Source organism: Gymnoscopelus braueri (genome assembly GCF_963280865.1).
Source record: "Gymnoscopelus braueri genome assembly, chromosome: 11".
Classification (NCBI taxonomy): domain Eukaryota; kingdom Metazoa; phylum Chordata; class Actinopteri; order Myctophiformes; family Myctophidae; genus Gymnoscopelus; species Gymnoscopelus braueri.
Window position 1 is genome coordinate 21886439 of NC_137613.1, and position 25271 is coordinate 21911709.

Here is a 25271-nt window from a genome sequence, read left to right on the forward strand (position 1 = left end):
TTTTATTTTATTTCATTTCAAGGAAATCTTACAAGTTAAAAAAAAATAGAAGAAATCTTATCATCATTATAACGAATTATTTGGTGATCGAATCGGTCGTTAGTATTATTTTGAAATGCTGTCTCTTTGTTATTCTTAATTTTAATGAACTAATCTGTCATTTATATATTAATATATAATTTGTTAAATCTGTTAAGTCTATGATATCTGACTTTGTATACTTTTTCGTCTAAAAAAACGATTTATTTGTAGTTAAAAAAATATTGATATATATTGATATTATTATCATTTTTAGACATGTTTCTATAAGTTATTATATAACTATATGTATAAGTTATCTTGTTGATTTCTAGAAGGGGGGAGGGGGGGGGGGGGTCATACAATCAAATGACAAATTTAGCATCTAGACACTTTTAACCTGGAGGTACTTACACACTCCAGCCTACAGATGTCTCTAGTATCATTCATATCAAAGTTACATTCAATACCCAAAGAAGATAACAAGGAAGCTGTAGACTAGGGGGCTAACTAAGCTAAGACCAAAACATTGAGGGCTATTAAAGCTGTGGATGTATAAATAAAAACGCTCAAAAGCTTCCTTCCTTGGAACAGATTAGTGAGGAAGCAACAGGCAGGTGCGACAGATATTTGTAAATCACAATTCCCATCAGATAATTGTTTATGGTGGTAACGCTTAAATATTTCGCCACCACACAACTGGACTGAACGAGATCTATTGCTCATAGTCAGAATCATTTGTTTGCAGTGGTGTAAAGTAACTAAGTACATTTACTCAGGTACTGTACTTTAGAACACTTTTGAGGATTTTTTACTTTACTGGAGTGTTTCCAATTTTCAGTAATCTTACTTCTACTCCACTACATCTCAGAGGCAAATATTGTACTTTTACTGCACTACAATTATTTGAAAACTTTAGTTACTTTGTAGATTTGGATTATTATTACAAAAACACTTCAGACCTATGGTATATACTTTGGCAATATGAAAAATAGCTGATCCACAAGCTCACAATGCTCACAACATTGTGAGCTTGTAGATCTGCTATTTTCAAAGGATTATTATACATATGAAAACTTTCTGCATATTGAGCACTTCTACTTTTGGTACTTTTAAGTATATTCTGATGCCAATATTTGTGTACTTTTACTCAAGTAAATGTTTAATACCGGAATTGTACGTCTTCTACAATAGGGTATTGATACTTTTACTTAAGTTAAAAAAAAAAAGAGTACTTCCATCACTATTAGTTTGTAACTTCACCACTAAGCCTACCGTGTGTCCAATAGGATGGACAAGGTGATCAACTGTTTCTGCAAAAAGCCAGATGCTGCGGCCAGACTGATCTGCTTCCCATGGGCAGGTGGAGGGTCTATACACTATGCACGTTGGGGACATATCCTCAATGACTCCATTGAAGGTAACATCACATTCCTCTATAGCAGGGGGTCTTCAACATTTTTCAGGCCAAGGACCCCCTAGCTGAGAGCGAGATGAAGCAGGGACCCCGTACTCTATATTGTATAAAATTGTGTTTCAGATTAAACTTTTTTGGTTTACTTTGTCTGCTCTTTTTTCCCTCTACACCTATACCTCTTTGCCAAAAATAGCCGATCTACAAGCTCTCAACGCCTCGCAGCGCGAGGCGTTAGATCTGCTGTTTTCGGCTAATGTTCCCCTCAGAAAAGGAATTCTAGGGTTCAAGTGGTTCATGTAAAAAAAACTAAATCCTATCACACAAAGATTTGGCGGACCCCCTATATTAGCTCTGAGGACACCCTAGGGGTCCCGGACCCCCTGTTGAAGCTGCTCTATAGTCTGTCTCTAATCTGTTTAGGACTGTTGCACATTGTACTGTTTGTATTCACTTGCACCTAAAATTGATATATGTGGTAAATCTAAACTGTGACAACAAGAAAAGCCTGAACTCATATTGAGTTGATTTAGTCCCACTTGTAAAACATCTTGTATCCTTTCCCTCTTCTCTCAGTGTATGCTGTTAAACTCCCAGGCAGAGAAAGTCGAGCCAAGGAGCCATTCTTTCAGAACATGCAGCAGATCATAGATGAGGTCACAAGTGTGTTGGTACCAGTATTGAAGGAGAAGCCATTTGTCCTCTTTGGCCACAGGTACAATCAAAGAAGGGCTTTCGCATATAATATTGAGTTATAAGAAATTCCTTTTCCTCCTTACTTTTTAATCCACCACTTAAAGGTAGGGCAAGTGATATTTTTGGTTAAAATAAAACGTTTTTGGTTAAAAGGTTCTATATTGTGATAGTAATCATTGCTATTAGAGTGGTTGTTCAGTTACATGGGTCTCCCTGTCACTCTCCACCTCTTTAATTAACAGAAAACTCATTTTCAGGTGGGTTGCCAATTTCATCCAATCAGGAAAGAGAACCCATTTATCAGCTTACATGTTATAGTGTTCCATTTCTAACTTTGTCTGCTCATTTATTTTCGTTGTCACTTCCAATTTCACTTGTTTATCCAACATCCTGTATCCTGTTTGAGTTATCTATCCTGATTGGATAAAAGTGGTATCCCGACCTGAAAACTGTTTACTAAAGTGCTGGAGAGACGGGGAGACTCCTGTTACTGAACAAACATTCTATACAGCTTGATGATTAGTATCACAATATAGAGCTATTTAACACTTATTTGAACAAAAAAATATCACTTACCCTACCTTAAAATAACTTTTGTATAATTATAAATGTTTTTTCTAAGTAGGCATACTTCACAGTTGTGCTATATTCTGTTCTGTCATAGTTTTGGAGCGTTCACCAGTTTCGCTGTAGCAGATGCTCTTAAGAGGGTGCACAACCTAGAACCAATGCACATCTTCTTGTCTGGTGCCTCGGCACCATATGTAAGTTCACTTGTACAGTACCCAGTTCAATCTATTCTATACATTTAACATCTGTTGTTAGGCCCTTCGGGGCTCTGACTCTTATGCTTTTTACTACAGTATTTATTGCTTGTAATTATGACCCGTAAATGTAAGTTCTGTTTCCCTCATTTAAGCCCTAAGCATAACGTATCCCTGAAGTAGCTCTGGAAGAGTGCAGTAGCTAAATTCTGTTACTTGTTCTACCAACAGTAGATCTTGCCCAAAACACATTTTGAATTATGTGCACTGACAAACGAGGAGGAACTGAGCTTTAGACCATGCCAATATTATGTGCATATCACCATCACCAAAAGCTTTGGATGTGAAATGGCCAAATGGGTCTAGCTACAGGACTATTACTAGTTATGTACACACGGACTAGTCCTGTAGGTAGACCCATTTCACATCAAAACCTTTTCACATTGTTTGCCCTGTATTTCCACATGGGAATTTATGGATTGTTTGTACTACAAGCCTCTAACCCAATCCACAACTTTTATAGACATAGTATATATGCCTGAGTGAGTGTAGCTTACAAAAGCCTAGCTTGTTCAGATCACACTACCTTTACAAAGCTGGAAAACATATTTCTGTTCCAAAACGTAAAAGCCAAAATCTAAACAAAACCATGATCTTTTTATTTTCTTAAATAAAACACATATTTGTTCCTTTCCTAGTGCATATTAGCCATTTCTGTCTGATTCTGTTACATAAAGTCAGTGATGTATTTTGTGAGACACCAATCCTCATCATATTTTGGTCCTTGCTGTATGTCACAGTCAGAGACACGCATCAATGCCCCAAAAAGAAGTGAACTGTCAGATGAGGATTTTCTCAAGTGGATGACTTCAATAGGAGGTACTCCCCCTGAGTTGTTGGCCAACCCTGAGGTTATGAAACTGTTCCTGCCTGCTCTGAAGGCTGACCTGCACGTAGTGGAGAACTACAGGTGTGCTAGCATTACTGTGTTTCGCTTTATCCTTATTAACCTTTTCCTCAGTAGGCAAACTCTCTCCTGATTGGATACAATTTGTATCCTGGCCTGAAAATGCATTTTCTGTTTGCTAAAGATCTGGAGACACGGGGAGAACCCTGTTACTGAACAAACACTGTACAGCAAAGACTATTACCAGATATTTAACACTTAAAAAACAAACAAATCACTTACCCTACTTTTAACTCTTAGATATTTGACTGTCTCCTCCATCAGCACACTGTAGAAAAGTAATTATTGATATCATGGTAGCTGTCATGCATGTGTCCTGTGTATCCACTGATGGACACTTATGGTTATTCTCCATCATATTGAACATATTATTGTATGACCTCTGGTTAACACAGGTGCAGGTTAATAATGTTAATATTGTTGTTTTTCCAGGTGTGACAAACCAAGCAGCCCTTTCCTCTCCTGCCCTGTTACATGTTTTGATGGAAAGCAGGACATTCCACATGACTTACAAGGTTAGACCTCTAACATGTCTTGCATGACTGCGTTTCCATGTGATGCCTTTCAGTAACATTTGCCAAGTCCCAGATCCTGTGTTGTACACATTTGAATTGATTCATGATTTAACAAACAGTGTACACTATCAGAGAACTATTGGCTGGCGAGGGTGCTGCTTGGGTGGTGGTGCAGGGTAAAGTACTTGCCCACCACCGTGGAGTCGAGGGGTTCGAATCCACTGCCGTGCATCCCGCTTGGCCAAGTGTCTGCGCGAACACAATTGGCTGTGTTTGGAGGAGGGAAGCCGGGGCGGGGAGGGTGATCTTTGTCACTGTATGTGTACTTCTACAGGCTAGGGCGGTGCCTGTCAGCGGAGATTGTTGAATGGGAGGAGTAGGGCGTGGGTGCTACGTCCTTCCGGGGTAAAATAATAATTGGCTACTCTAAATTATAAAAAATAAAGGAAAGTATTGGCTTATGGCTGCATGTTAATCACTTATCAAAGAATTCATGCTCAGTCTACAACTGAGGTACACGACTGTGGTTGCACTGCGCAGGTCTCAAGTTACTGTACAAGTGAATATACTATATGTAATTGTATAAATGTGAAGGAAAAGAGCATGCATGTATACTCAGAACACCATGCCTTCCCCTAAATGAATGCCAAATCATTAACATAATATATTTGTTGCATGTTTGTCTGTACCTCTCTGATTTTGTTTACATGTTATTTTATTTATTTAACAGCATGGAAAGACATTTCTTCAGGAGATTTCACAGTCAAAATGTTTGATGGATCTCATTTTTACTTGAAAGATGCAAGCAATGAAAAGAATATATTGGACTATATCGCAAAATACCTGGAAACATCAGAGATGGACTACTTGTAGTGAAACAATTCATTTAAAAGTCTTAAATGATCCGTTTACTGATTCTTTGCAATGAAATGGAATCATCTGTGGTGTGAAATATGTACTGATCTGTGTACCTGTAGTATTTCATAATAAGTAAAGTGTAATTTTATGACAAGTTTATTTCTAAAATTATGGATGTCTGTGGGTCATAATCTGTTAACAAGATCACAAAGACATAGTTTTAATGATAATTCTTTTATTGCCAAATATGACTTAAAAGGGTACAATCCAAAAACATATTCAGTCACTCAATACTGTTTTTGTTTCACAAAAATATCTGTCTGAGCTCATGCACAGATTTGAGATGGACAAATTGATACGACAACAGCAAACATTTTTGCTGAATAAATATAACATTTCCTTATTTTACAAGTGGCATTTACAATAGCATCTTTATTCAAGTTTCTAGTTGACCTCCATTATTGCTCTTAAACAAACAAAACAAATACACACAGAAAAGCAATTAATTCAAATTATAAATTGAATGTGATTTCATAAGATTCTCTAGTCCTTCATATTGGCCATATTAAATAATACATTTTCTTAATTCTGTCAATAGAAAAATCGACAATGTGCTTGAAAAAAAAAGTGTCACATTCAGGGATAAGGTGTCAGACAAAAAAAGCTACTTTTAGGTAAAAAGAGATTAAAAATGTGATATTCCATATCAAACTTGCTTCCGTTATTCACGCTCTACATGAATATACTGTACTGTGTACCGACAGAAGTTATGCTCTTAATATATCTACTACCTGTTCTGGACCCATTTGATTTGGAAACATCCCACGATTGTTTACCATGAGTGGAATTAAGACAAGATAATGTTCAACCTGAGTTAGTAAATAAACCCTACATGCTCAAGAGTGAGGAACGAGCAACCAAAGAAGCTGTTAGCAGGGCACAAAGGTTATGGGATCTTGAATGGTCCATCTAGAAATGCAGGACTCTGTTTAAACAATGGCAGAGAAAAGAAAACATTCCCTCAGTAAATATTTCGAGGGGAGGTGGTTCAAAGTCTGTGTTTGTGTCTTTGGTAACCAAGTCAGGAGTCAGTGCAAAGGGAGTAGAAGATTATGGTTGATAAGGGGGGGGGGTTTTAGGGGTTGGGTGGGGGGGGTGCTACATGTGGGTTCCGTCTCTCTGAGGTGGGGGTTGTTCGTCAGTACTTTCCTGTGTGTCGGGCCTGTCTGCCAGCACAAAGGAGTCTGTTGAGCGGGTGCTGATGCGGAGAGGGGCCAGGCGGCGGAGGTTGCTAGGTGTCCAGGGCAGTCTGACCTGGGCTCTCTGGGAAGGGGCTACGGCGCTGCTGTCCATTTCAGTCTCAGCCAGCCATGGTGGAATCTGCATGGGCGCCATGGGGTCAATATCAGGCATGAAGGCCGGGTTCTCGATTCCAGCTGCACAATATGAGAAAGAAATGGATTCAGTGTTATGATTTAATAAATTATATTCATTTTCTATAAAACCCAATGATAAAAATGACTCGGATCATAAAAATTTACAGTTGATATGAAAAGATAATAGATCAGTATAAACAAAAGTTAATTACAAAAGACTGCATAGGCCTACAATACGTTGGTTTTAGTCTATGGTGTAAAGAATTGCTCTCTGCCTTACCTCCCGCTCTGTAGGTGACCCTCATAGGGAATGAGCTACCAGAAGCCTCACCACCAGAGGCAGTGTCACCCTCAGAGAACTCAAAGTCTGTGGAACAAAGAAAAAGCCAACTGTAAATCGAAAAGTGCATGGGCACTAACGGCAATTTGTACTGTCGCTTTCATAAAATAACAACAAAAAAGCCTTTAGGACCACTATTATTTATTAAGAAAAAAAAAGAAGATACACACCTTCATCACCATATGGATGGCTTTTGCTTTTGTCCATTGAGTTTCCATTTCCCATCTGCATTAACATAGGGTAGTAATTTAATATTTTTTTAAAGTGTGTAAAACGCCTTCTGAGTTATGTTATAAAAGGAAAAAAAGCTACAGCATGTTACAATTAGGACAAATGGCTATTATGAAACAATATATACATTATATATATGTATAATGTGGTACTATACTCCAACCTTTTGTTGGTCTTTCTTTGGGTGCTTTGTTATCGTCTTTGGTGGAGCAACACCCATCTTTGCAGACTTGAAGGACTCCAAGCGACTCCGCATGGTCCGCTGGAAGATTTCTTGCACCTCATTTTCATCTTTGTTGACTTCAAAATGACTTCTGCTGTACCTGTGCCTGTGCTATAAGCCAAAAAGAAAGGGGAAATTCTTGAGCCACTCTGCGCTGCGAGCTTGTACATCTGCTATTTTGGAAAAAAATTGAAAAATCTTGAAAGTTTGAGAACTACTTATTTAGAAGGCATTTGTAGAATCGGCCTCAGGTCTTAAAACAATTCATAGCCATTGTTCAAGGACAAAGGCCTAATGCATATTGCATACCAACCTGGGGTTCGGTCCTTAACATTAAAAAAGTTGAGAAACAGGCAGCGCTGTAGAGACAGCCACCTGTCTCCAGCGATAAACATCGAGTCACCAGCGACTTCTTTTGTTGCCAGGCTGAAATAATGCGAGCTAAACCCACATATTACTACTGAAGCTACAGTACTGTATAGTGTGACATGGTGGGACAAGCCTACCTGTTTCCTGCCCTTGTAGAGATGTTGCTGCAGTAGGTGATGACTGTTAATGTCCTCTGTTTCCCTCGTGCTCTGCATGTCCTGCTCATATATGTCAAAGCTCACTGATGGCACAGTATCTTGCCTGTTGGAGTATCCAAAGTTAACTCATCATAACCATGCCCTTAAAGGTGTACAGTATTATTGTGACATAGTGAGGATGAAAAAAGATAGGTGGTCAGCATGGCACAAACCAGAGTGGAAGCCAGGAAAGTGCTGCTATTGCTTGTATTGATCACCAGGGGGCAGATGGTGAGCACAGACATGGAGGCAGTTATTGACCACCAACTTTTCTGATTTGACTTTGTGAGTTGTTATATTAAAAAGTTATACCAAAAAGGTTGTTTTTTCACATGCTTGGTGACCATACTTAGAAAGACAATTAAAATTAATGTAACTTTAAAGAAATAACTAGATTTGTTTCTGGTAAATAATTAAGTACTGTCATGCATACACTCACAACTGACTCTATGCAGGCTTGTATTTATGCAACAGTGCTACAGTACGCAGCACAATCCAGTTTTAGCCTTCCTGTGATTATGGTGAAAATAGACGGGGGGTTGGTTGGCTTACATGATGGAGGACACCGGCAGGTGATCAACTGATGTATCTGTCGTGATGTCAGGCATCACGTCTGAGAAATCTTCACTTAACTTCTTCTTGAAATCAACGTTTGCAGACTCATTGCGAATGAATTCCAGAGAACCTCTGCGTTCGCCCTGAAGCAAGAGAGCAGGGGAATCCTTTGTAATATTCCATCAAATTCATTACCTCTGACCTGTATGCCTTGCCATCAGGCAAGTGCTAATTTCGTCGACTAAAACTATGACTTTCTACTTTACTTACTTTCTTTTCGTCAAAAAAAAAAAAAAGTGTCAAAACTGACAAAAAACTAAGCTTTGATGACTAAAACTATAACTAAATATAATGTCAGTTCAGTCAACAAATAAAAACTAGACTAAACTAATATTAGGGAGAGACGAGAGAAGAGGAGTAGAACTAAAGGTCCTTGCACACTGGTGCGTCTTTTCGTTGCGTTTTATTTTTTTTCATTGTTTTTTCAATTTTTTTCATTGTTGTAAAAAAAACGCAACGAAAAGACGCACCAGTGTGCAAGGACCTTAAGACAAGTAATTTTATGCTTGGCTGCGCGCAGGTGTCACGCTCCGAAAATAGCCGATCTACAAGCTCACAACGCCGAAATACATTTTAGTCGACTAAATCAACTGTACATTTAGTCGACTAAAATCTTTACTATATTTACTCTACTATACTAAAACTAGACTCAAACTAGACTCAAACTAAAACCTTTCAGGTAACTAAAATGTGACTAAAAACAACATCATTTTATTCAAAAGACTAGGACTAAAACTAAATCAAAATTTGCTGTCAAAATCAACACTGCTTGCCAGCTATACACAGTGTAATCCTTAGTGCTAATTTAACTACCTGAGAGTAAAATGAACTTAGACTAGTGTTCGGAGTGGCTGCACTCTTTGATTCAAGACTCACCAACACACTGATACTAATGTACGAGTTTCTATCAGACATGTAGTGGAGGGTAAATCCTTTAAGTGTCATAGCTTGCCCACTTTTTAAAACATGATCTAGATGTACATTCACTATATAATAATAATAATATACATATTGTAGTAAGTAGGATGTGGTCAATGCTATTTACACAGGGACCTTTTCATCCCTGAAAAACAAATATATATAGGGCTTATATATATTTTCCATTTTTATATCAGCTGTGGATTCTGTGGTGGTCAAGGTCACCAACCTGGAGTTCATCATGCAGGCCTACGCAATTTCTTAATTACCTTTACCAGTTACTTGAGTAAAAGTATTTTTAAAATAAATTATGTTTCACCCATTACCTCCTTAACGTAGTCCATAGCATCTTTGAGGTTCAGTTTGTGGAAGACCTTGAAGAGATGGTCGCGATTCTTCCTCACCGATGGCTTTATTAATAGCGACGACATCCACCTTCTCTCAAAATTACTCCACCTTAAATGAGAAAAATAAATACATGTATACTAAAACTACCTTTCAAACGTGGGGTAATTGATGGAACATGAGATTGGGATGGGTGTTTTAGTAAAATCATGCAAAAAAAAAAAACTTGAAATGGCTTGTTCACATACTTGTCCCTCATGTAGTTGTGTCCTATTTGTCCAGATATATCCTCTATAGCGACAAGCATGTGATCAAACACCTACAAAATATGAAGAGACGTTTGGTTTTGGTTGTACCATAACCAGCAGCTTATGTATGTATGTATCATGCTGCCGTCATCGCCTTATTAAGTTGAAAGGGTACATACTAGTAAAATACTCAGTGTTAATTTAACCATTTGTACACTCTCAGAGTTAAATTTACACTGAGGATATTACTGTATAATGCTTTTGAATTTACCTTATCCTGAACCTTTTCTACAAGTGTGAGCTCTGCCACTTCAGCCCTCTTTACTTTCAGCCAATTAACCAGGGGTTTCATCGTTAATCCCTGCAAACAAGAACAAGTTAGTCCCATATTACAATACTTATTTTTCATGTATTGAGTTCCAATAGCCGCTATGAACCGGATTCTCCATTAGGAAACAAGGTGTCTGTTTTATTATATTATTCTTTAAAACAATATACCGTATATATTTCTCTAGTCAGTGAGAAAGAAAGATAGGAAACTGGGAGACAGAGTATAGGGGATTGGGGAATGACATGCAGCAAATTGTCTACCAGGCCCGGGAATTGAACCAGTGATTCGCTGTCAGGCATAAAGCCTACAGTATGTGAAGCACGCCCTAACCCCTAATTCGTATATTGGGTCGCCCCGTATTCTATTCTATTCTAATCTGGATTTGAAACATGGATCAAATCAAATCAAACTTTATTTATATAGCACATTTAAAAACGACTGTCGCCGACCAAAGTGCTGTACAGGTCAATAAAACAAGAACAACAAGTACAAAAATATAGTCAAAGTACAATTATGTCATGAGCAATTACAAACACAAATCAAAGTTTAAGGCTTAATTTTGGTTAAAGCCATGGATGGAGGTTATTTACCTGGAGGATGACAGTGAAGTACACCACAATGAGTGTGGTGCTGACCATCAAATTTTTCTCCTTTATCCTGTTGTCATCCAGCATCATAGCCAGGCCGTATGCTACTGCCCCTCGAAGGCCACCATAGCTCATGATCACCTGATCAATCAGCTCCACTTTGACCAGCCTGTATTTGTTCAGGATCCAGGTAAGGAAGAAGACGCCTGTTTTGCATGCATGCACGCGTACACACACACACACACACACACACACACACACACACACACACACACACACACACACACACACAGATTACGTTTTTTAATGGGACCTCATGACATTCCAGTGTGTGGATTTCATACTAAAAGGAGAAAAACAGCAAGAGAATTATCTTACCAATGATCCTGTAAATAAAGATGAAGAGGAGGGTGAGGAGGATGAAGCCTGTGTTCCAAACCCATAGTGCTCTATCGATGGCCGAGATGCCGAGGAAGACGAAAATGATGGTCTCTGAGCCGTTGGCGAAAACCTTCATGGCATATCTGACAGTTTGGACGGAATTCTCATCCATGTTGGCATTGATGTACTTCTGACAACACATACCGCAGAATACAATCCTATAGGACAACAAGGAAATGATAAGGGAATACATTTTGAATCATGGTAAAGTAAACATGATCATGATTATTTTATTTTATTTTATTTATTTATTATTTTATATCAAAACAAGTCTCAAGAGTCATTCACCTCAAGTCCAAGTCAGAGACATGTAAGTCTGAAGTCTGAAGTCACCAAAATTGTCTCAAGTCCACAATTTTGACAAATGTAATAATGGGTCAATAAGCACTTGTGAAAAACCAACCAAGAATCAGATTCAAACCATTCATGTCATTAAGGTGTGAAATCTGGAGATACGGATAACACATGACCTTTTTTGTTTAAAGGACCCAGATGAAATGTTTGCATTTTTGTGCTATTGTAGGGTCCTTTTGGAACAAGATGTGTACGCTTAAACTTAAAGCCCCTGGTGCTCATGTGGGAAAAAAAGGAAAGGGGAGCTGAAATTTGTACACCTTCTCAAATTTGTACACTTAGTTGCTTGTTTCTGTCTTTGGAAGAGAGTTGTTTGTGGTTGCACTGTACTTGCCGGACAGCTGAATAAGTGTGGCTATATTCTAAAAGACATACGACAATAAATCAAGAAGAAAATCAATAGCCACTTACGAAAGAATGGCAGAAAGGGAGAGCATCTCAGCTGTCAGGTAGGAGAGGTATCCCAGGACAAAGATGAAGCCTGGCTCAATAATCTTAATGTTCTTAGTGCATTTGGTCAGCAGGGAGATTAGCAAACCAAACACAAAGCCTACCAAGGATCCTCCAAATGCCACTACGAAGAACGAAACTGAAAGAGAGAGAGAGAGAGAGAGAGAGAGAGAGAGAGAGAGGATGGGTATTTTAAACATGTCATGATAATAACCATTATACCATAATCTTATTTGGTGTTTTGCTGTATGTGTGTGTATATACAGTACATATACTGTTTACCAGGCCTGGAATTTCGTCATTTTAGGGGCAAGGACACTTGGTCTTTGACACAAAGGCCAAATGCCAGGGCAGGAAAGCCATCAAATAAGACAAGAATTTAGTCCATTGAAATGTTTTATTGAATTTAAGGGTTAATGATGATTTCTAATTGAATATGTAGACTATCTGCAGTGAAATAAATAAATGATGGTATTCTAAATCTGATCCATGCTCAGCCCTGCACCAATCAAAGTCACTGGATTGGTTTAGATGGGGACTCAGTGGAGTTAAGAATTCAACGAAAGACACTGGTGTCTACATGAAAAGAAAGAGACACTGGTGTCTACATATTGACAAGAAAGAGACACTGGTGTCTACATATTGACAAGAAAGAGACACTGGTGTCTACATATTGACAAGAAAGAGACACTGGTGTTTTCTACATATTGACAAGAAAGAGACAGAGGAGAAAGTAATACAGTCAGCTGGGGCATTAAGACCACTAGTGGCCTCAGGGCCAAACTGAGGGGCAACGACGGCCATGGCCTTTGTGGCCTCCCTGAAATTCCTGCCCTGCTGTGTACTGCATATACTGTATAGAATAGTATGAGTCATACCTATGCCTTTGATGATCTCTGCAGCATCGATTTGTGGTCCGCCTAGAGACACAAATGCATCGAACACATTGAAAAGCACCTAAGAGAGGTCGAAAAACAAGGGGATTACTAAACATCAATAGCTGAGTTAAGAACAACATTGGCTTACACATGAATAGTACCTGATGTAGTACGTCAGTAGAGGCAATTCTCTTTCAGTTCATTCCGCTTGACAGTTTTTTTTTACACGTAGAATGGAGTGGAATGAATAATCCTTACATCACAAATATGTTTTTATATTGTTGCGGTCTGTGATCAAGCCTCCTCAAAGAGCGCTCTGATTGAATAGGGCTAGAGTAAAGTTTATGTGAGGTGAGTCAGGTGACTATTATAGCGATAGGGCTCGCTTATTTCACACGCAGTGCTGTACAAACAGTATATTTGCCTCTCTTGCCTTTAACCCACTGGAAGTTTATTGTTCAGTGATGGATGTGTTTACAACATAAGAACCCAGTGTGCTTCTTAAGAAAAGCTGAGAACTTGAAAATGGTGATGAAAGAGCAAGGTAAACATTCTATTGTATTGTGTTTTGTTCAGTTTTTCATTGCATCCCGTTAATTCTGTGTTCATTGTCTCCGCCAGGCCAAAGGTGTAGCCGAGACTATGGTTTGCACCCTGTCTGTCCGTCCGTCCGTCCGTGTGTCCGTCCGTCTGTGGACAGCTAATCTCCGGCACTGTTGGCCCGATTGATGTGAAACTGTGCACACACACTCCTTGGATGCCAGAGCAGAACCTCTGCCCCAATTGTTTCACATGGGCCTGTTATAGCGCCACAAGGAGGCAGATTTTTTGCAAAACAAACTTTTTTTATATTACTCCTACAGATTTTGTCCAAACATCACGCAAATCGGTACACAGTATCTCTATCGTCATGTGATCAAGACTGATCTGTCCGATTTTTCATATTCCACCCTGAATGACGAATTTCAAACATTGCTGGCCCACAATAACCTACCTGACCCGGCGGAGAACTGTGCTCCGAGGAGCACTTTTTCTATTTGTTCATATTTCAAAATGAGTTACGTATCTGTGTACGCACCACAGTGACGCCGTCGTTGAGAAGGGACTCTCCGAAAACCATAATGAAGAGGACTTCATTGACGTGGACTTGCTCAAACACGGCGATCACAGCCACAGGGTCCACTGCCGCAATGAGGCTGCCAAACAGCAGGTACTGCAGCAGACCGATGTCTAAATCACCTGCAGTGTCAAGGACAGAAGGTTGAAGGGGTTTGTTACTAAATGTATTATCATTTAACATTTGGAAATGGCATTAAACAAAATGAAGGAATCTATTTTGGCAAAATGATAGTGCTTTAAGGGCTGGGTCCTCTATTAGTAATACGTTGAGGATTTTTCTTCCAGAGCTGACCTACTTTTTGGAAGTGAACTCTGTCAATTCCAGCTAATCAGTAGTAGTTCATAGACACTTTCTCTTTCTTTTTATCCCTCTCATGAGTCATGACCTTAGGACATTACTGTATGTCATTAGTAGATATAGCCATAACATCAAGACTACCCTATTGAGGTATGTGTTTACAACACCTAATGTTGTAAACACCTATGTGTTTACAACATTAAAACATTCCAAAATTAGCTCTTTCAGGACTTTCAAGCCAACTCTACTGTTACACATGGGCCAGGAGGTAGAGCGGCCGCTTGGGATTCGGAAGGTTCCCGGTTAGATCCATGGCTCCCCCTGAGTTAGTGTCCAAGTGTCCTTGAGCAAGACACTTAACCCCTAACTGCTCCCAATGAGCAGGTTGGTGCCTTGCATGGTTTCCTCCATCGTCGGTGTGTGAATGAGTGAATCTAATGCATATTGTAAAGCACTTCGGATAAAGGCACTATATAAACATTTTCAAAGAATGTCAAGATAGTTTGAAAATGGCTGATGTATATAGGGCCCTGGGGGTCCCCGGACCCCACTTTGAGAACCCCTGCATTAGACCATGGATCACTGTAACTCTGAGAGTGTACAAATGGAACCAAATGGACCCATTTGGTTCCATTTGTACACTCTCAGAGTTACAGCAACATAAGGGTCCATTTGGTTCCTAACTATCCATCATTTATCTGGGGACCCCCTGGAACCCCCTCAAGGACCCCTGGGGATCCCCGGACCCCACTTTGAGAACCACCGCAGTATATAACAGCACTCTTTGCCATTTGTCTGCTCAGCAGTTACTTACCCATGGCCCCTCCCATATGACACCCCCACAGAGAGAGCCCCACGGAGGCAGCGTTCCAACACGTCCCAATGACGGCGTAGGTCAGGATGGCTCCCATGTTGCTGAAGAAGAGCTTGTTGGGCATGAAGTACCCCGCGTCCAGGATGACTTGAGGCAGCAAATAGAAGAAGAAGACCGTTGGGGTCAGGGTGAAGGTCTGCTGCCCGTCGGCCCCCCAGATTATACCCCCCAGGATGAAGCCAAAGCAGATGAGCAAGGCACTCTCCGGGATGACGCTGGTGATGCTGTGGTTGGCCTCGATGACTAGAGACAGACAGGAGAAGATGCTGCTTGTTATTTAATTTGTTTAGTTGTTGTAGTTGTACACAAATTATTTATTACTCTACCTCCACTCCTCTGAGCTTTACTTTTTGGCATTTGTTTTTAGTTTTAGTTTTAGGATTGTGTTGTAAATTAATCTATAATTTAATGAATCAGCAATGAAGCTATAATTAAGGAGAAACAGGATCATAATGGGAGGCAATGGATTTCATTAGGAGGAAAAATACAGAGAGTTGGGAGGACTTGTCTACATAATAATCAAAGATTAAACATTTCCAGTTAAAGACATGACACAAAGAATCTTATCAAACAATTGTTTGACAGGAATGGCCAATAATGATCTCAGAACTAAGGTCCTTCTGACATGTGGTAGGTCTATATTTTATGGTTTCCAAAGGTGCACAGCACACCGGTCCTTGTGAGGTGCCAGCTAACGGATTAAACACTAAATAATGAAGGAGTGTAGCCGCACACTCATAGCTGCCGATGCCAGTTTATTGTGGACACAGAGACAGAAAAATCACCAACGTTTCAGACAGACTGAGCTGCCTTCTTCAGGGTCTATATTTATTGACGTCATGAGTCAACATGGTGAACAGCACAAAAGGTACTAGGATGTGTTAATTAGTCTGGATCTCAGGGTGAAAACGTGTCACCCTTGGCTGTGAAGGGGAAAGGTGTTGATCTAAAACCACAAAACGGAAACTTGCAAGATGAGGAAATTTGCAAATGATCAACTGTCTCGATGGACTGAGAAAATGTCACTTTTGTTCTTGGAGTATCATTAACTAGTATGTTGGCACCATATAAATGCAGAAAGTTCTTTCAACACACTTAATGACAGTTTTTAAGTCAGGGTTAGAAAATTAACACTTTAATTAAGAACTGAATGTACTGTCTTGTCTTCTTGACCTTTGGGTGGACTTGTTTCACCCAAACTGTAAATTGTGACGCCTTTGGCCATATAGTAGTAAACTTTGTTAAATATTAAGTTATCCATAGGATGGAGGGGTTGACATTTCCCAGAACTGTGCCTGTATGTTTTTGTTAAACTCCATAAGCCAAAAGACATCATTATGTGCAAACCATTTGGAAAGCTTTTGATTGACTTAAGAGTGACTTAGGCCTGGGGGATACACAACAGCCCCCTCCGGATCTCAGATAAGGTATTCAAACGTTGTGAAAACAAATAGATGATCAATGTTGTCAAATGAATGCCACCCGCCTTTTCTTTCCTTCTATGTTTTGGTACTTTAAATTAACATAATACTTAACTTTAACCATTCAAAATAAAGACAGAATTAGAATAAAAAAGTTTCTAAGATTCAATATTCACACATTTTTCTCCACTCACATAACTGGATTCCTTTAGAAAAGCAATGGAATGTCTTATACTACTGCACAGTCAGTCACAAAAATGCATAAAATTGCTCATTGGCCTATACTGTAGCGATGAGCATAATATCTGTGCTACATATACAGGCGTTTTGTGACACATTGTTGCAACTTTACATTGGTGCAAATATTTTCCTCCACAGAAAGCATGAAATAAGTATTGCATATAATTGTTTATTTAGATTTCTGTGGATATTTCCAGCAGCAAGTCAATTAAGTGCCTATTGTTGAAGTATGATCCTAGTCATTCTAGTGCTGAACACAAAGTTCCCAATTGAAAACAAACAAACACAATAAACACATTATTTAAGTCTGACTGGAGAACTCACATCATAAGGGTTAAGCACAATTTCCAGTCTGTACCACACATCACATTATTGCACTAACACTGACCCTGTGAGGCGTATACATCAAGCCTCATCATTTTACAATCATTCAACTTTGGCCCATATTTTATATTCAAATGTCTCATTCAGATACACAGATTCATCCAGAGTCAAAAGACTTTGTTAAATGGTACATTACATACCTAGTTTGCCTACACCACACACTAATATCCATAATGCAATTAGGTAGGGGGTCTCCACGTGGTGCCATTTAAAGGTCACAATAGGTATCCCTTCGATAGCAACATGTCCATCTCCAGTGTGATTAGGGTTGGATCCCGGCACCTCAGTCTCCAGATGTGAACTCTGACCGGTTACCGCCTCAGCACTTGCTACCGTCACGCCTGTGACTACACTAGTCAGCAATACTGCCCACAACAGCTGGCGGCATGTAGCTCTCTGGCTTTCCATTTGTTAGATTAAAAGTAAAAGTCTATATATAGTTTATATATAAAGTCAGTCTGTGTCCCTCTGACCTCTCCTTGTTGCCCTCTCACCCCCTAGATGTCAGGTGCAGTCTTTGCCCTGGCATCACAAAGTCATGTTGGAAGCAGTCTGTCTGTATCAAAGCTACATACATTTATATTTAGTCCCTGGCCTTGGGAATGTTGTAATTGTCTGCTTACACCATGACACCGTATTTCTCCTATATATAGGAGCCTTTGCTCCTATATATCTCCTCTCTCTCACCCTCCCTTCTTATCTCTCTATTTCTATTCCTCACTCTTGTTTTTGCCTCTCCCTCTTTCTTTTTCCTCAGTCTCTCGCTTGCTTTCGTCAGTCTCTTGCGGTCAAAGACTTTGTATCTCCCGTATACTCCTGGCTGTGTGGCCAGCGTTGCATTGAGTTCAGAGGTGTATAGAATCACAGGCTCAGCCCTTTATAAATAAGTTCTCTCTGCGCTGGAGACAGGGGACAGGGTGGTGATGTACAGTACGATGGCTCATTAGAGGCCCCTCTGGTTACTCATTGTTTGTGTTTCTTCTTTTTTTGCGTTAAATTGCAAAGCTCCCTAACCCCTTACAGATACACACAGAGACACCCTGAGTGTTAATTTAACCTTGAGGATGTTGAAATAACTCTCAGGATTATGCTGTGTATATTTAATTATTTACTGATTGAAATGTTTTGATAAATGTCCAGTCAGTTATCTTCATCTTTTACTCAAGTTCTATTCATCTTTCATTAAATTCGTTTATTTTACAATTCACGTGAAGGCATATTTTTCTTATTGTGCGTGCGTGTGTGTGAATGAGTGGGAGTGAGCGACAGGTGTTTGGTGGGTGTCTGCATTCTAGTCATAACTTCCAGCATTTTAATGATTCACTTGGGCATGACTCAATGGGTTCAAACCCATTTTTTTGTCACCCTTGAGTTGAGGTGACAAAACTGTGTCATCATCTCATGGAGAAAATTCCATATCCTCAGACCTTGAGCTGTCCATGTTAATTGTTTTCTTTTTACTTTACTATGTGCTAACAATAATACATGCAGAGTTTCATAACATAATATTTCCCTATTTGCAAAATAGACTGACTCATATCTGCTCTTATAACATGATCAGCACAATCATAAAATAATACTTTCTAAAGGACAGTAGAGAAGAATAAATCCTGGGTTGTCGCAATGATAGCATATTTACCAAGTACATACTCTGTATTTGAGAGTTATTGAATCATTAACTTGAAAGGGTGACTTTATCACTAAAATGGATATGTAGCAAAAGAACTTCTTATAAATTTCTATTTATTCCCATAAAGACGGAGGTTGAAGGTTTTGTCTGAATGGATGTTTTCTCTGGCATGTTGCCCATGTTGATGTAAGACAAGGCACAATAGCTCTATTGACAACACAAATAGTAAGATGCCCACTGGTTCTATGATTTGCACACAGGTGTGTGGTGGCATGTATTTAGTTAGAAATAACCAAATACATCAGAGAACACGTCCAAATGAATCTCTTGACACCTTAATTCCTACACGAAAACTGCCTACACTGTGCATCAATGTCATTTCCCCTTGTCTCTCTTGTTCTCTTATTTGCATAATTTTAAAACACGCTTGGAAATGACATTTTCAACCTTTTATCCCAAGCTTTGTATAAGGACAAGACTTATTTTCTTCACCTTCATGACTGAATATTGACTTTTAATGCCCCCGGAAAAAGAGCAGATGTCATGCAACAATTCACATAATGAGCCTAATAAGCAATTATAATGACATTTTAAACGGTGGCCAGCCACTAACCTAGACAATCAGTCATAACTTTTTTTGTTGTTTTTGCCAACACCTATAAAGGACAAATCACTCAAAGGTTATTTCCATTTGTAAGTTACATAATGCTACAGTTGGATCAAATGGCGTTCACATTTGTTATGTTATGGTGTAACCAGTGGAAGGTCAAGCTAAATGATCCATTTCAAGTCGCATGTAGTCTTTATCTTTTTTGAGCTAGCCAGGTTTCAAACCAAAGCTTTAGAGTGAGTGCTATTGTCAATGGATCGTTGCCTCCAGAATTAGATGTTCCACAATACATATTTAACAGTCAAAAACACTAAAAGGAATTATGGCAGTAATGCAAGATACATACCACTCTTACAGTCTGTATCATTTTTATTGTGTAGATGTTTATTGAAAACCCCAAATGTTTCTCATGCAAGATACATTTTTGGCATTTTTTAATGCTTTATTTCAGATAGGTCAGTGGAGAGAGACAGTAACCATGGGCAGAGAGAAAGGAGAGACATGTGTAGACTCGAGACAGACTGTTGGCTCACACCATTTTCAAATGCTTCGGCCATGTAGTATAAATAAATAAATAGCAATGGAAGCGCTGAAGAGGTTCAAGGCTGTAAAGCGGATGTCTGCCCCCTCCCACTTCCGTTTTGTCTTTGCAGTCGCGTAAATACCTGTACCTACTGTAAGTCAAATTAGTCTAAGCATATAAGTGGCTACTCAGTAGAAATGGACATTTAAAAATGTATTTTTATTTTTGTGAACAGAAATGACAAACTCTGACAACTTCCTTTGCACCGCTTTCAGGGGCGTCGTTGACGACTCTATGTAGCACTTGAGAGACTAAGACATGTGCGACAAGACAGGGGTCAGATTTGAACCTGGGTGGGTCTAGGCACTCACATGGAGCACATAGTCTGTGCACTATCTGGCTGAGCCATGCACCCCGAAAAACTCAAATAGTCAATCTTCAATTCTACCTAATGAAAGATAGTTTTAATTTAAAACCACTTAAACCCTATATACTTGTTGACCGAAACTGGTAAAGAGGGACATTCCCAGCGTACAGGATGAATAAACCAACCTCCATTTATTGTCTATTGTCCTCCAATTAAAATCAAGCAGAATGAATGGACTGAGAAAGCTTAAGCTGGAAGAAAGCAAACATTGTAAATCTATGAGGAGGAGTTAAGAGGCTGCACCTTCCTCATTATGAAGAAAATGCACTATTGTCCGCACCTCAGTCCACTCTAATGACAGAATATACTGAGTCTAAAGTCATAAAGTCTATGTCTGTATTGGAATGGGGTTGGTCTTATTTGGGTTTGTTTAACTGATCCAGTTAAACAAATCCGGTTAAATCTATTTATTTGTATACTGTATAGTATTATCTGAACCTTATTAAATTTTCTATCATACTTGAAGCTAGTCCAGACTCAAATAAATTGGTTCTCAAAGTGGGGTCTGGGCCCTGGGGTCCCCAGCAAGTTTAGTCAGTTTAACGACTTAGCCCTATTCTATACTTCGGCTATTCAAAATTCTACAAGCTCATTGTGAGCTTGTAGATCTGCTATTTGTGAAAAATGTTGAATTGGAAACCTTTTAACACAAATCTTCTGTTCTATGGGTCCCCAACAAAAACTCTTTTCAGGTGGGGGGTCTGCGGCCAAATACATTAATCTGGGGGTCCTTGTCATGACAAAGTTTGAGAATCACTGTATTAGAGTACCTTAACATACTGTAGACATAGACATGTACGTAAAATGTACCGAATTGTCTGTTTAAAAAAGGTGAATCTGTTGATGAAGACAGAAACTCATTGATAACTAATAGTGATAACAGCTTATCTTTTGTGTGTTCGCATTCTGCACAGCCTTTGCTCTTCTGCACATTATTGATGCTAACATTACGTGAACTGTGAACTTTATATTGCTCTAGAACTGTGTGTGTGTGGAGTCTACTCTTGTTTTGTTGTTGTTTGCTGTAGTTGTTTTGACACTATGATTATCATGGATCTGCACAGTAAAAATCCTCTGTGATAATTTATCCGTCTGTAACTGAGAGTGTACATAGAATGGATCTATTAAGTGACACTGTACTATGATGAAGTAGGGCACTACTTTACAAAGAAATAACACATAATAAAAGGTTACAAGGTTTCTGATTTGTGTTGATTCAGACCAATGTGAAACCTACCATCTACTGTACTGCTCTGTTGATACAGGAGCATGCTGTACACTTTGAAAAGCCATTTTTTCTCTTTTTCTTTTGATACCTATCATATCCCATGGGGGAACTACAGTTTTCAGCTTCAACCAGTGAGCAGTTAGGGGTTATGTGTCTTGACATTTCGACGCATTGCTGAGAGCTGAAATCGTACCTGGGCCTTTCCCGGGATTGAGTGAGTTCTAGGCGGGCTCACTAACCATTCAGCTATGGCCATCCCGATTTTATCAACCGCAAGAGGAAAGTCTGTTTGGGGAAATCAGTGACATTTACCACTGCTTGGTAAACTGTTGAGTGTGTCTCTAACAGTGCAAACACTGTTGTAACATTTTAGTGCCTGTTCATGCCCATGGTGGAATGCTACTATACACATACTTACACATACAGCAGTAAAAATCATGTGGATCTTAGACACATGGAAATGATGTGGCTTAAAGTGGATCTCAGACTTCATGTGGATAACCTGTGATGTCATGAGGAACCTTTTGCTGGGCCCATACACACAGAATCATTATCTTGTGCCTTTACAGTAGATGAGCGGTTGAGACAGACAGGCTGTTCAGTTTCATATATCATCACAATCTATGCCTACACCACTTACAGATGGGTGGTGGGTGATGCTCTCCAACCCTCCTTATACCACAAAGGATGCATGTATTTAGTCTGGATGGAGGAAGGCGGTATTATACTGTTAAGCAGAACAGAAAAAGCACACCCGAAATAAGCAGGTACGGGTGAACACACCCGTAGGGCTGAAGTTGCTGAACAGTCACTAAGAAAAATAATAGATCCATCACAGCACTGCTGTACACCTGCATTTAATGAGGCTGGGAACAACCTTCCTCAGTACAGGAAGGTCATTCTGAGGAAGGTCGTTCTGACCAAAACTGTCAGTGTTGTGGTCAACCTTTTCTTTTTCTGAATTAAATACTTAACCATAGAAATGTTACCCATGCTCATATCCGATTCCCATATAGCATGACAAGTCACAATTATTGTCTGTAATGATATTTTGATCTCCTGAAATAGGCCTTAATTTGCCTTCATCTACTTCATCACCACACAGAATAGCATTTCCAACCCAAAGAGTTATGATAAGATATGATAAAATAGCCTCTGTAAACTGTAGGACCTTAATGTTAATGCCATGCCCTGCAAAGGGCAGGGCATGGCATTAACACTGCCAGGATTAGGTTAAATAATGGCCATCTATTTGTCTTCATCATTGAAACCCACAAACGAAACCATAAAATGTAATAGTACGTCCAACTAACAGCCTACTGTAAGAAGTTTAAAGGAACTCACCGAGTTTGCAAAGCCAGCTAACCAGTATCCAGAGGGCCACCAAGTATGGGACCGTGACGTGGTGCCACTTCCAGCTGACAATTGGCAGGGTGGTGATGGGTGGCGCATGTCCATGGGAGTCCTCGTGGCCTGTCCCACTACCATGATCAGTTTCGTGTCCCGTTCCGTGTGCTGTCGCGTTGGTTTCATGGCTTGTTCCCGAGTCTGTCCCATGTCCGTTGGCGGAATTCGTGCCTGCGCTCGTCCCATGGTCAGTGCCTGTTTCAGTGCGAGTTCCTGTGCTGGTCTCTGTGGCATGTCCGCCTTCAGTCCCAGTCTTACTGGGCAGGCTGAGCTGACCACTGATGGCTATCAGTGACATGAACAGGAAAAGTGAAAATCGCCATGTAGATGCCATGTTACCATAAGATGCTTCTCGACCTCTCCGTTTTCAGTTAAGAGGGCTACTGAATCAAAGAACTTAGATCAGTGGCAGTCCGTATGTGGCTCTCTCATTCCTGACCACTGTCTCCTCTTCCCCTCTCAGGTCAGTCTCATTGTTCTCTCAGGGATCCTATATACATCTTTCTTTGCCAGGTCTGATCACATCTGCCCTGCTATATGGACTCTCTCTACCAGGGATTACACCTTTTTGAACAGGTGAGGCTCAACCCATGGTGATGCAAGACTGTCTCCTCCCACTACATTGTACCAGCCCAGCTAGTTTCTTAACAGTGGAAGATTTTGGTACTTCAGTCTAATTCCAGCATCCTTGTGTTTACATTTCCTGGTAACGCCTTTCGGGGAAGTCTTAGTTAATTTGATTGCTAAAAGTAGGCCTGTCACTCAGAAAGTGTGCCATTCACTTTAAATCACACTCCTTTATTCAGTGGTACAGTACTGTATGTAAGTATGTGTATGAGTTCTTGTGCATATGCAACTGTAAGAGGAGGGCAGGGTTTGACTCATTTGTCTCCCTCACTGTAAATACATGCCAGCATCCTTTTGTTGAGCCTTCATTGCCTCTATATACAGTATATATCTGTTTAGGTGACAGAGACTTGTTAATGAACCTTAGTTAGAACATAATGTTTCGTTTTCATGACTACAGTTAATCAAGCTTTCCTTTCCATTTTAGCATAATCCATTTGGCCTCTAAGCTGCTGTTCTGTGCAGAATTGTGTGGATCTTTCAGTATCAGATGATGGAGGAAAGGGATCAAGGAATTATTTGATCAGGATCTAGTATTTCAGAATGTCTAAATAACAAATACACCTGTTACTGTATACTGTAGATAAAGAATTACATTTTTGTTCGGTTTATATCGCGAAGGCTTTTATATTCCCTTATGAAACAATAGTAGACATAACTTGAACTCAGCTGTGGATTGTATTGTTATTCACCAACAGGGATATACAGTATAATATAATTAAATTGAAACCAATGTAATGGTGTTTTACGCTGCCCTGAATGTCTCCTTCAAGTCACCTGTATGGATGTGTAAAGAGCAGTTTGCACATGTTCATGAGTAAACTGGTTGTATCTATTGCTGTCCTGGTAGATTATGTGGCCTACATGTAGGGTCAGAGGTAAAGGGAAGATTGCTGGGGGCAAGGGCAGTGGTCAGGTAGAGTCTGTGACCTGCTGTTTTACGTTGGGTTTCAAGTAAGAATGTTGTTACAAACCACACCAGACTAGCACCAATGCAATGGAAAGCCATAGGCATTGTACACTTTGTGCATGGCCTTTAAATAAGATGTTCAGGGTCACCTCACTTGTCAGGGTCACCTCACTTGTCAATTGTAATAAATATGTACAGTATATCCAGAACTTTTCTTCTTGCAACCAAATATGTAACTATGTTAGACTGGAACGAGTTGAATGCAATTGTACATAATATGTTATTAACATATGAATGTTCTACATTTGAATGATTAAATAGTTAACTGCTTTAACGTGCATAGTCAAAATGTACACCATCATAATATCGTCATGAGTATGCACAAGTGGCAAGCCAATTTGATTGATATTGCTTTCCAAGTAACGGTGTGACAATTCA

At 39.6% G+C, this 25271-nt stretch overlaps 2 protein-coding genes across 2 annotated transcripts; one reads left to right on the top strand and one right to left on the bottom strand.

The window, feature by feature from the left end:
- Positions 1-504: 504 nt before the first annotated feature.
- On the top strand, positions 505-5915 carry olah (oleoyl-ACP hydrolase). The gene is made up of 7 exons (XM_080443400.1): positions 505-635; positions 1308-1438; positions 2009-2147; positions 2793-2892; positions 3693-3862; positions 4292-4374; positions 5105-5915. Exons 2-7 carry the CDS (start codon positions 1309-1311, stop codon positions 5245-5247), a joined length of 765 nt encoding a protein of 254 aa, XP_080299526.1. The 5' UTR covers positions 505-635; position 1308; the 3' UTR covers positions 5248-5915.
- LOC308096106 (sodium/hydrogen exchanger 3-like) lies at positions 5606-23877 on the bottom strand. The gene is made up of 16 exons (XM_080443399.1): positions 23234-23877; positions 15367-15669; positions 14214-14374; positions 13136-13214; positions 12219-12396; positions 11391-11611; positions 11016-11218; positions 10366-10455; positions 10095-10165; positions 9828-9957; positions 8521-8666; positions 7909-8032; positions 7343-7513; positions 7119-7173; positions 6889-6975; positions 5606-6668 (listed from the first exon to the last, which is right to left on the bottom strand). The coding sequence occupies exons 1-16, from the start codon at positions 23628-23630 to the stop codon at positions 6391-6393; spliced, it is 2694 nt and encodes an 897-aa protein (XP_080299525.1). The 5' UTR covers positions 23631-23877; the 3' UTR covers positions 5606-6390.
- Between the last annotated feature and the right edge of the window lie 1394 nt (positions 23878-25271).

Excerpts from the sequence above, each read along its gene's own strand:
- olah (XM_080443400.1), top strand. The coding sequence starts at position 1,309 with ATGGACAAGGTGATCAACTGTTTCTGCAAAAAGCCAGATGCTGCGGCC. Across the intron at positions 1,439-2,008 it reads CCTCAATGACTCCATTGAAG|TGTATGCTGTTAAACTCCCA; the intron begins GTAACATCACAT and ends CTCTTCTCTCAG. Across the intron at positions 2,148-2,792 it reads TTTGTCCTCTTTGGCCACAG|TTTTGGAGCGTTCACCAGTT; the intron begins GTACAATCAAAG and ends GTTCTGTCATAG.
- LOC308096106 (XM_080443399.1), bottom strand. The coding sequence starts at position 23,630 with ATGGCATCTACATGGCGATTTTCACTTTTCCTGTTCATGTCACTGATA. Across the intron at positions 10,166-10,365 it reads TAGAAAAGGTTCAGGATAAG|GTGTTTGATCACATGCTTGT; the intron begins GTAAATTCAAAA and ends CATATTTTGTAG. Across the intron at positions 7,514-7,908 it reads TCTACAAGGGCAGGAAACAG|CACAGGCACAGGTACAGCAG; the intron begins GTAGGCTTGTCC and ends TTTGGCTTATAG.